Source organism: Cherax quadricarinatus, chromosome 89 (genome assembly GCF_038502225.1).
Source record: "Cherax quadricarinatus isolate ZL_2023a chromosome 89, ASM3850222v1, whole genome shotgun sequence".
Classification (NCBI taxonomy): domain Eukaryota; kingdom Metazoa; phylum Arthropoda; class Malacostraca; order Decapoda; family Parastacidae; genus Cherax; species Cherax quadricarinatus.
In genome coordinates this window covers 7,558,912-7,571,338 of record NC_091380.1, presented here as the reverse complement: position 1 = coordinate 7,571,338, position 12,427 = coordinate 7,558,912, and the positions used below count along the sequence as shown (strand labels likewise).

The following is a 12,427-nucleotide window of genomic DNA, read 5'->3' as shown; positions in this document are numbered from 1 at the left end:
AGGAAATTATAACTGCATCAGGGTTTACGACAAATTATAACCATACAATAGAGCGAAAAAGTAATGTGAAGGACCTGGGAGTGATAATGTCAGAGGATCTCGCCTCCAAAGACCACAACAATGTATCTACCGCATCTGCTAAGAAAATGAAAGGATGGATGAGAACCTTCAAAACTAGGGATGTCAAGCCCATGATGATTCTCTTCAAATCACTTGTTCTCTCTAGGCTGGAATACTGCTGTGTACTAACGGCCCCCCTTCAAGGCAGGCAAAATTGACGACCTGGAGAGTGTACAATGAACTTTCATGGCACACATAAAATACGATAAGACACCTAAATTACTGGAAACAGTTCGCCGGGTCGCCATCTGGAGAAGACCCGGGCCGGAAGTACCAGCAAATCCCTAATGAATAACTGGAAACAGTTGAAGACTCTTGATTTTTATTCCCTGGAACACAGGCGAGAGAGATACATGATAATATACACTTTGAAAATCCTAAGTGGGATTAGTACCAAACTTGCACATGAAAATCACACCCTATGAAAGCATAAGACTCGGCAGGAGATGCAACATTCCCCCAATAAAAAGCATGGGCACCACGATTACACCGAGAGACAACACAATGAGTGTCCGGGGCCCAAGACTGTTCAACTGCTTCTCAGCATACATAAGGGGGTTTACCAACAGACCTCTGGCTGTCTTCAAGAAGGCTGTGGTTCATACGTCAGTTTGCGTGCGGCCAGCAGTAACAGCCTGGTTGATCAGACCCTGATCCACCATGAGGCCTGGTCTCAGACCAAGCTGCAGGGGTGTTGACCCCATAAATCCCCTCCATGTAAACATGTTCCATCACCAGTAACTATTAAAAACACACCCACTAATCAAAGCCAATACATACACCCATCACCCAATCAAGCTTATGAACAAATAATATAACAGATAGAAAACACCGTGTCCAAAAATTCTAAATTCTAACTCAGGAAATACAGCATAACGTAATCAGCCACCTTAGGGGATAGTGTTGGAATCCAAATTTTTCTCAACGTGCTAACTCAATGTACAGGCAGGCCGTCCTTTACAGCCTTCACTTTACAGCATTTTGCTAATGCAGAGGTTTCCAATTAGTGTACCCATTCTTCATTTATTCAGACTTCCTACAATAAGTACAGTGGACCCCCGCATAACGATTACCTCCGAATGCGACCAATTATGTAAGTGTATTTAAGTAAGTGCGTTTGTACGTGTATGTTTGAGGGTCTGAAATGGACTAATCTACTTCACAATATTTCTTATGGGAACAAATTCGGTCAGTACTGGCACCTGAACATACTTCTGGAGTGAAAAAATATCGTTAACCGGGGGTCCACTGTATATTTACCACTCGCTAGACGCTAAGGACGAAAATATTTTAAGGTAAGTAATGTGTGTGCTGTATATGCATTTTTTAGACCTAACTATTGCTTACCTAATATATGACAGTGTAAACATGTTATCAGGCTTTTATATGCATTTGAAAGTAAAAAAAAAATTATGTTTCACTTTACAGCAGTAGCCCAGAACCTAACCTGCTGTATAAGCAGGGCCCTCCTGTACTTTACATGCATTTTTTAGGTCTAGCTCTATTGCTCACTTAATTTATGATATTGTAACCATGTTATCAGGCTTTTATATGCATTTCCAAGTAAAAATGGAGGCTGTTTTACTTTACAGCAATTTTCTCTTTCAACAGTAGCCTGGAACCTAACCTGCTGTATAGGCGGGGCCCTACATTAGCCTGGAATGAAACCTGCTGTATAAGCAGGGCCCTACATTAGCCTGGACCCTAACCTGCTGTATAAGCAGGGCCCTACATTAGCCTGGACCCTAACCTGCTGTATAAGCAGGGCCCTACAGTAGCCTGTAATCTAACCTGCTGTATAAGTGGGGCCCTACAGTAGCCTGTAATCTAACCTTCTGTGTAGGTGGGGCCCAACAGTAGCCTGTAATCTAACCTGCTGTATGTATAAGTAGAGCCCTACAGTAACCTGTAATCTAACCTTCTGTGTAGGTGGGGCCCTACAGTAGCCTGTAATCTAACCTGCTGTATAAGTGGGGCCCTACAGTAGCCTGTAATCTAACCTTCTGTGTAGGTGGGGCCCTACAGTAGCCTGTAATCTAACCTTCTGTGTAGGTGGGGCCCTACAGTAGCCTGTAATCTAACCTGCTGTATAAGTGGGGCCTGCCTGTATATGAATGGTATTACAATACAGACAAGATGAAGAATTAGACACATGTGCAACATCTACGTATCTTTAATTTGCAGATGTTTCACCATCCAGTAGTAGATAACATTCTTTTTACTGACACACATAACGGAAAACTTAAAATGGCAGTTTGGTAATGATGAATATGGAAAACAAGAACTTAAAAATATTTTAATATGCTACAAATACAGAACTATGATAACACATTAGTAAATCATACAAAGACGAGGTCGCATGAACCTAAACTACATCAAGCATAAAAAGTGCAGCAGTACTAATTATTATACCAGTTACAAAATGCTAAACAGTCAAAGTACAATTTATGGACTCTCACTCTTGTTAAAGTTTAGTTCATACTTCAATATAAAGCCAATTTTTTGCCTTTTTTTTTTTTTAACACATGGGCCGTCTCCCACAAAGGCAGGGTGACCCGAAAAAAAGAGAGACACTTCCGTCATCAAGCATTCCATTATGCACTTGCCAGAGGCGTGCCTATGCAAAAGTTAAAAAGTGTAACATTTCAACACATGGGCCATCTCCCCCCCAAGCCAGGGTGACCCGAAAAAAAAAAAGAAACACTTCCGTCACCAAGCACTCCATTATGCACTTGCCAGAGGCGTGCCTATGCTAAAGTTAAAAAGTGCAACATATCAACACCGTATACACCTACCATTCGACTTACGACCTGCTCGACTTACAACCACTCGACTTACGACCGTGTTTTTTATGCCAATTTTCTGGGAAATAAACAACTATTTGTGTTGTACACAGTGTTTATCCTAAACCTTACAGTATAAAATACAGTACTAACAGCATAAAAAGTAAAGTAAAACATGAAATACCAAAATAAAACAATAAAATAGTCATTACAAAAATGTTTTGTTGATATTCAGTAGTAAAGTTCGACTTACAACCATTTCGACTTACGACCGGTTTCTCGGAACCGAACTCGGTCGTAAGTCAGATGGTAGGTGTATTTATGAATATTTCAATGAAAAGGGTGATTTAACTTTCACAAAAGCACTTATAATTATGCAGTGCAAGAAATTATTTTATTTTTAAGAAAAAGTTGTGTTTACACTTCGCATACTTTCCTCTAATTTCTTCCATTATTTCCTTTATTTAATACATCAAAAGGCAGTACAATCACAGTGGTTCTCAAACAATATACCACTTCATGTTTTATCTGATAGCTTGTTCCACATTTTGGAACGATCATAGATTTTCTGTACAAAATTTAGTTGCACTGAAATAGTCAAAATATTTAAGTATATCATGGTCACACTGGTTATCTAATAAGTACCTATTTGATTCTCATGTGTTGATGTCAAACATAAGGAGTCCTAGGGACTATAATACAGCCTCTCCTCACTTAAAGACGGAGTTCCGGTCATAAGACCACATCAGTATACGAATTCGTCACTAAGTGAGGAGCATACTATAATGGTAGTGAGTTTGTGTCAACCATCTTTGATATGGTTTTAATGTTACCTTTGCACAATTTATAACATTTCTGGTATATTTTTAAATGTTTATACAGTAGTGTACTGTATGTTGTAATAAACAGAATAGAGGAAATCAGCTCTAATATACATTATTTAGGTACGCATACTGGTCAGAGAGCCCGTCGTAAGTCCAAGTCGCTGGTAAGTGAGTACGTCACTAAGTGAGGAGAGGCTGTAATGTTAAAAAATCAGTCTGAATGTATTCTGTGTTATGTCCTCTGCTACATTGACTGATGTGGATAACAGGGACTTTTGTTTATAATTTTGCATGCGATTACATTATGCTGCAGTCGTCATTCTTATTCGATGTAGAGGTACTATTTCTATTGGATTGTTTACCATTTTTGTTTTTTTCGGACAAATAGTCGGCCAGAGCTCCCAGTGCAACTATCCCCACCCCTGCCACCCCCACCCCAACAGCTACCTTGCCAAGGGTTCCAAGACCATCATCCTCCTCGTCTGCAACCCTCTGAGACATAGTGGTTGAATGGTGGGTTCTTGCTGTGTCAGCCCTGTGGTGCAGCCATCCATCAGTATTATCCACCCTCTGCACACTGCGGTGCATCCATCCATCACTATTATCCATCCTCTGCACACTGCGGTGCATCCATTCGGCACCATCATCCAGCCTCTGTGCAGGTGTGCTTTTAGGCAACATTAGTAACCTTTTATTAATGCTGTTTCTAATGTCTCTTTTGACACTTGAGAGATCATCACTAGTTCTGTCCTCCAGGTTACTCAGGATATCAAGACATAATTTGAGTAATTCTTCAAGTTGTTCTTTTAAATCACTTGTAGGAATGCCAGAATGATCAGAACGATGAGAATTGGTATTCCTCATGTTTACAAGACGTTCTAGATACCCATAAAGTACCTCTAGACGATTTAGCTTGCAAAACTTTTGTTGAACAGCCCAATGTAAGCTTATGTCAAATTCTCTGGCAGCTATCTCTATGTCATAATTTTGAGAGTCGTGGAATGACTCCAGGATCTGTCGCTGGTCGTTGTTAAAATACTTCTTATAGGCCTGGTTGCTGTTGATGTTCTCTACCCAGTAGTAATCAGGTCTGAGGTTCTTACCCTGGTACAGCCTGGTTGTCACCTGGTACATGACACGCTGGCCCTCCTCTTGCACTGCATCCTGCCACTGCAGAAGTGCCAATTTGCTGAAATGAAAATGAAAATTTAGTGACTTGTATTTTACCTACTTTATAGCCTACTACAGTGATTTAGAAATATATTTACCTTCACACTTGTTATATTTGTACTTTTTATCATCGTTCTCCCTACAAGACAGGTTCCCATGATTATTAACCCCATTTTCCACAGAGCCAACATGGACATTGTACATTGTTGTCATAACCAACAAAACTATCATAGACATCACATCTCACAAAGAATAAAAAGGTACAATACCGTGACTGGACCAATACACAGTTAACCCACATATAGGTGGGTCAGACACATAGGTGGGTCGGACACATAGGTCAGTCCGACTAGGACCATTTACAAATCACAAACCAAAGAGCACTACTGTGGCAGGATTTTACAGCATCCTGCGCAGAGGATGTAGTCAGATATACTGTACATCAGTCAGATAGGGTATGACCTTCAGACTCACCAGCAGGGACACAAATATGCAAGGAAGATGGACAGAATTAGCAATGTATACATTATTCACTGCAATCTACACTCACACATGCAGAACTGTATGATTCTTGTAGGTTTAGCGCTTGGTTTTGATTGTAATAATAATACACTCGCATATCATAGACTAGGGAGCAGCACAAAAGTTATATCAGGTGGAGCCATCAGGCCCCATGGCCGGGTGGCTAAAGCTCTCGTTTCACATGGTGAGGGTCCAGGTTCGATTCCCAGCGAGGGTAGAAGCATTGGACATGTTTCCTTACACTGGTTGTCTATGTTCCCCAACAGTAAAATGGGTGTTAGTGGACTGGTGTGGGTCGCATCCTGGGACAAAACTGACCTAATTTGCCCAAAATGCTTTGCATAACAAGCAGCTTTCTATACAGTATTATGTCACTGATGTCAGCTATGGTCTGTATACCTTCTACATGTACTTGTAGAAATAGATATTATTATTATAAATGAAAATACAAAAAAGGCCTGGAAAATCCTTTATAAAATGTTGGGCTCTTGAAATCTAACAAAAACCCAGAGATATAGTCCTAACTAAACCAGATGAATCTCATATCCTGCCTGCAGAAACTGCAAACATACTAGTATTTAGACTAGCTAGCAAAATCCCACCTTCATACATTCTATGTATCTGCGAGTAATCCTACTGTAGTCGCAACTTAAGTCCAAAACGGAAGCTCGTGCTGCCACCCACTACTGTAATGTTGTTCAACAAACCATTAGAGGCTGGAACTTTTCCAATGACTCTTAAGATAGCAAGAGTTACCCCGATACACAAAAGAGGTGATCCAACCGAGGTAAATAATTATAGGCCAATATCAAACTTGCCACTGCTATCTAAAATTTTCAAAAAGATAATTCATAAGTGAGTTAACCCCTTCACAGTGTCTCGTAATATATTCAACCCCTGCCAGTTTGGTTTTAGGTCAAAAAAAAAAAAAGTACTGTACAAATTATGCAATTATAAAAATGCTTGAAGTGTTTCATGCAGTTCCCAAAAATAATGAATATCCTATAAGCCTATTCTGAGACTTGTGGAAAGCCTACCAGATGTTCAGACTGTAACTGATTTCATCAACAATATGAACAACACACTTCTCATACCAACAATAACTAAACCAACCAGGCTGACTGAGACAAGTGCAACCATAATAGACCACATATGGACCAATATACTAGCCCCCCTTAAATCAGGGATAATCACAGACAGCACTACTGACCACTACCCAACCTTCCTCTTAACAAACATTAGTAAGCCACCACTCGAATACAACAAAGTTTCATTTAGACTCCATGACGAGGCCTCAATAAGGATTTCACAGCAGACCTAGAGACTGTTGACTGGCCTACAAAATTCTCCAAGGCCAATGGTACTGACGATTGGACAGACATTTTTCTTAACAAAATACTTAGACTATACAACAAACATAGCCCTATAAAAACGAAATCGATCACGAATAAACGGCTCAGTTGCCCATGGCTAACCAGCAGCATTCTGAAATCCATTGATAAGAAACACCAATATGAAGAGCAATATAGACAGGGCTTAATACACAAAGATATTCTTAAACAATATTCATCAGTTCTCACCAAATTAATAAAGAAAGCCAAACAACTGTACTACTCCAGTAGATTCACTTACACAAGAGGAGATATAAAAAAAGACCTGGAAAACACTCTCTCAGATTCTAGGGACCCACAAACTAAAAAAAAACAAGAATATTGTTTTAACTAAACCTCATGAAACACCACTGCATCCCACTGATACAGCTAACAAGATAAACGACTTCTTCTCAAACATAGGATCTAATCTCGCCGGTAAAATCCCACGTACCAATGCCCGTGCCGGGGACTACCTAGATGGGAATATCCCCAATTCCTTCTATCTTGTACCAACTGAGCCCATGGAAGTCACCGTGATCATAAAGTCACTTAAAAATAACTCGGGGAATCTGTCTCACGTCCCACCATTATTGTACAAGCGAGCGGCCCATGTCCTTTCGCATGCTATTACATTACTTTTTAACAAGTTACTAGAAACTAGCACTTTCCCGACACTACTCAAGACAGCAATACATAAAGGTGGTGACCCTACAGAAGTAAACAACTATAGCCAATATCAAACTTACCATTGCTATCCAAAATCTTTGAGAAACTCGTGCACAGGAGACTATATTCATTTATAACGTCACAAAACATACTCAACCCCTGCCAATTTGGATTCAGGAAAAATAAAAGCACTAATGATGCAATTATAAAAATGCTAGACCTGCTTTACACAGCATTGGAAAATAAGGAATATCCGCTAGGAATTTTTATTGACCTAAGAAAAGCGTTTGACACAGTAGACCATGGCATCCTACTGCACAAACTTGACCACTATGGTATAATTATTATTATAATCAAAAAGAAGCGCTAAGCCACAAGGACTATACAGACTATGGTATAAGAGGCCATGTGCTTGCATATTTTAAATCCTACCCTTCTAATAGGTATCAGTATGTCACCATTAAAGACACAGCCTCATCAATACGGCCACTTGATACTGGAGTTCCGCAGGGAAGTGTCCTTGGTCCCCTGCTCTTCCTCATTTACATCAATGATCATCCAAACATATCCCAGCACCTGAAACCCATTCTCTTTGCTGACGACACGACTTATGTCATCTCCCACCATAATCTTGCCACCCTCAACACCATTGTTAATGAGGAGCTGCCCAAAATATCGACTTGGATGACAGCCAATAAACTTACACTTAACACTGACAAAACCTACTATATTATGTTTGGTAGCAGAGCAGGTGTTGCGCAACTTAACATTAAGATCGACAACACTCTAATTGCCAGACATAATGAGGGCAAATTCCTTGGCCTATACCTCGACAACAACCTAAATTTCAGCACCCATATCCAACACATAACAAAAAAAGTATCCAAAACAGTGGGGATCCTCTCCAAGATACGATACTATGTGCCACAAACTGCCCTTCTCACACTATACCATTCACTTATATATCCATACCTCACCTATGCTATCTGTGCTTGGGGTTCAACTGCAGCAACACACCTAAAGCCAATAATAACCCAACAAAAAGCCACAGTAAGAATAATCACTAAATCCCATCCCTGGCAACACCCCCCTCCCCTACTCTTCATAGATCTAAACTTGATAAATTAGACACATGTGCAACTCTTGGGTATCTTTATTGAGGAAACGTTTTGTCACACTGTGGCTTCATCAGTCCATACAAAGGAGAATCTTGAAGAATAGGAGGAGAATGAGGTAATCAGTCCCTCAACCTTGAGTTGATGTGGTCAGTCCATCAATCTTGAATAGAATAAGGCATACGTGCTGAGAAGGAGCTTATAAACCGTTGGCAGGAGAGGTGCAGCAGTCATAGGTGGTGTAACATTTGTTCAATGTTGAAGTAGGTCGTGCCCAAGAATTAGGCAAGCGAAGAATTCCCAAGTATTAAGATCCCAAGAAGATGCAGTGTCTGACAGGTTTGTAGATGAATGGTTATATATCCATACCTCACCTATGCTATCTGTGCTTGGGGTTCAGCTGCAGCAACACACCTAAAGCCAATAATAACCTAACAAAAAGCCACAGTAAGAATAATCACTAAATCCCAACCCTGGAAACACCCCCCCCCCCACTCTTCATAGATCTAAACTTACTCCCTGTTCAGAACATCCACACTTACTACTGTGCAATCTATATCTACAGGACCTTAAATTCCAATATTAACCTTGACCTAAAATGCTTTCTTGATAGTTGTGACAGGATCCACAGGCATAACACCAGACACAAACATCTCTATGACATTCCCCGTGTTCGACTAAACCTTTACAAAAATTCAATGTATTTCAAAGGACCTAAAATCTGGAACACCCTACCTGAGAACTCTAGAACTGCAGACACATTCATCACCTTCAAAACTACAGTTAGAAAACATCTCATCTCCCTGATCCACCCCGACAACTAACTACATGATAACCACCTGGTGGTTCACAATTACACTCACTCACCCACTGACTATAAACCCAGAAATACTAATCTTAATCTTAAAATAATAAATCCTAACTAGTCATAAGTTTGCCTATGATACTCCAATATAGACACTTTGCTTTTGTTTTGGCACAATACATTCACATTGCTAAACTCACAAATTATGATGTAGTCACTTAGCCTTAATACCATAATCTGTAAGGATTTAATGTTAAGAATTAATCTAAGTCTGCTCGAAATGCCTAGCCATGCTAGGTGTCCTAGTGGCCCCCCTCTGTAATTAGTATTTTATAACATGTAAACCACACAATACCCAAAACCTGTAAACCCCACATTGTAACCCTTATAGAGAATAAACTTGAATTGAATTGAATTGAATTTGATACAGTGGACCACAACATCCTGCATCTCAGACTAGAACATTATAGTATCAGCAGTCATACTCTTCCATACTTTTCTCAGTAATATCTGCCAATATGTCTCCATCAATGGTATAACCTCGTCAACTTGGCGTGTCAACATAGGAGTGCCTCAGGCCAGTGTTCTTGGCCCTTTGCTCTAACTTATATACATCAATGATCTCCCAGATGCAGCTTATCTGCTTGAACCTGTTATGTTCACAGATGATACATTTCTCATCTACTCAAATCCAACTTCTCTCAATGACACTGTTAACATTGAACTCCTAAAAATGACTACCAATAAACTCACTCTTAACACTGACAAAAACTTTCTATATGATGTCTGGATACAGAGCTACAAATATCCAACTAAACATAACGATCAATGGTTCTCCCATTGTAAGACACTGAGGGTAAATTCTTAGGTTTGCTCCTTGACTGCAACTTGAAGGTTAATTACCTGGAGTTTACCTGGAGAGAGTTCTGAGAGTCAATGCCCCCGCGGCCCAGTCTGTGACCAGGCGTCATGGTGGATCAGGGCCTGATCAACCAGGCTGTCACCCACATCCAGCACAAAACTAGGGAGGTCTTCAAAACAGTAGGCATCCTCTCCAAGATACATTATTGTGTACCTCAAACAGCACTATGTACTTACAGCAAATCACCTAAAGCCAATGACTCGACAAAAGCAGCTGTGCGATTGACTACCCAATCCAGTGCCAGACAACATACTCCTCCGCTCTTCAAAAGCTTTAAATTAATTAATATACACAATATGCATTCATACTACTGTGCCTACTATATATATATATATATATATATATATATATATATATATATATATATATATATATATATATATATATATATATATATATAGGAAAATAATTTCCAATATAAATCCTTCTCTGAAACTATTCCTTGATAGTTACAACAGAAGACACAGACCTAACACAATGCCATAATGTCGGGATTCCCGTCTAAACCATTGAAATACCAACTATCTGCCACAAAATTCAGAGCTGTTGTTAAAAAAACTATCTCCTTAATTTAATATAGACCACAATACTCTGTTAGCTTTCAACCGATTCTGCCCATTCTTTTTCCAACCTTCCTACGACTCCCATACATAATTGATAACATATTTTGTCCCATATTACTTGTATTGTAATCAAAGTAACTTGATGTACATCACAAAAATATATCCTAGGGACTTCTCCTTCCCGCACGTTGGCACCTATTTTAATCATATTGTTGGAATTAGCTCTCCTCATAGCCTTACTTCTGTGGTACAGCCACAGGAGTACTAATTGGGCCACAGGGGTACTAACTGGGCCACAGGGGTATAAATTGGGTCACAGGAGTAGTAACTGGGCCACAGGGGTACTAATTGGGCCACAGGGGTACTAACTGGGCCACAGGGGTGCTAACTGGGCCACAGGGGCACTAATTGGGTCACAGGGGTACTAATTGGGCCACAGTACTAACTGGGCCACAGGGGTACTAACTGGGTCACAGGGGTACTAACTGTGCCACAGGGGTACTAACTGGGCCACAGGGGTACTAACTGGGCCACAGGGGTACTAATTGTGCCACAGGGGTGCTAACTGGGCCACAGGGGCACTAACTGTGCCACAGGGGCACTAACTGTGCCACAGGGGTACTAACTCGGCTCTTTTCAGAGCCCAGCCCTATCTAGGGTATAATATCCCCCCTCCCCCAGGATGCAACCCACAACAGTCAACTAGCACCCGGCACCTACTTACTGCTATGTATTATTATTATTATTATTATTATTATAAAAAAGAAGCGCTAAACCACAAGGGTTATTAATGCAATGTAAGCCATTAAAAATAAGCTATATTAACTTGTTCAGCTATCAAAACTTTGGCATCTAGTCCCTGGACCCATCATGTACCTCTGTAATGTTGAGGTACAGTCCCTGGACCCATTATGTACCTCTGTAATGTTGAGGTACAGTTCCTGGACCCATTATGTACCTCTAATGTTGAGGTACAGTCCCTGGACCCATCATGTACCTCTGTAATGTTGAGGTACAGTCCCTGGACCCATCATGTACCTCTGTAATGTTGAGGTACAGTCCCTGGACCCATCATGTACCTCTGTAATCTCTTAATTACCGCCCACAGGATGGGTATGGGGTACATAATCTGTAAGCCATAGGAAAGTAAATTATATTAACCTATTAACAGACCTAGGATGATGTTCGGGTCCGATTTGTATAATTAACTAATGCAAATTTGAGAGAATTATTATTATTATAATCAAGGGGAAGCGCTAAACCCGGAGGATTACACAGCGCCTGGGCGGGGGGGATGTGTAAGGCATTCAGGCTTAATTCGGGGAACTGGAGCACAGATCCAATTCCCTAAATCAAGAGCCCCTCACCAACATCAAGGAACCTTCCTTGAGGGGAAATTTGAGAGAAACATCGTCAAAAATTTGCCTCTCCAATATAGGGGTCACCTGTCCACCTTCCAGCCACACTAATACACATTTTTTATCCTTCTTGAAGCTATATCAACCACCTGTAAGAAATATTACACGTAAATAAAGTATTATTATTACTTTTGGTTCATCTTGTG

At 40.3% G+C, this 12,427-nt stretch overlaps 1 protein-coding gene across 1 annotated transcript; it reads right to left on the bottom strand.

Annotated features, from left to right (window-relative positions):
• Nucleotides 1–3,885: 3,885 nt before the first annotated feature.
• LOC128697217 (uncharacterized) lies at nucleotides 3,886–12,426 on the bottom strand. Its single transcript, XM_053788778.2, has 2 exons — nucleotides 12,411–12,426; nucleotides 3,886–4,916 (listed from the first exon to the last, which is right to left on the bottom strand). The coding sequence occupies exons 1-2, from the start codon at nucleotides 12,419–12,421 to the stop codon at nucleotides 4,025–4,027; spliced, it is 903 nt and encodes a 300-aa protein (XP_053644753.2). The 5' UTR covers nucleotides 12,422–12,426; the 3' UTR covers nucleotides 3,886–4,024.
• Nucleotide 12,427: the final 1 nt, after the last annotated feature.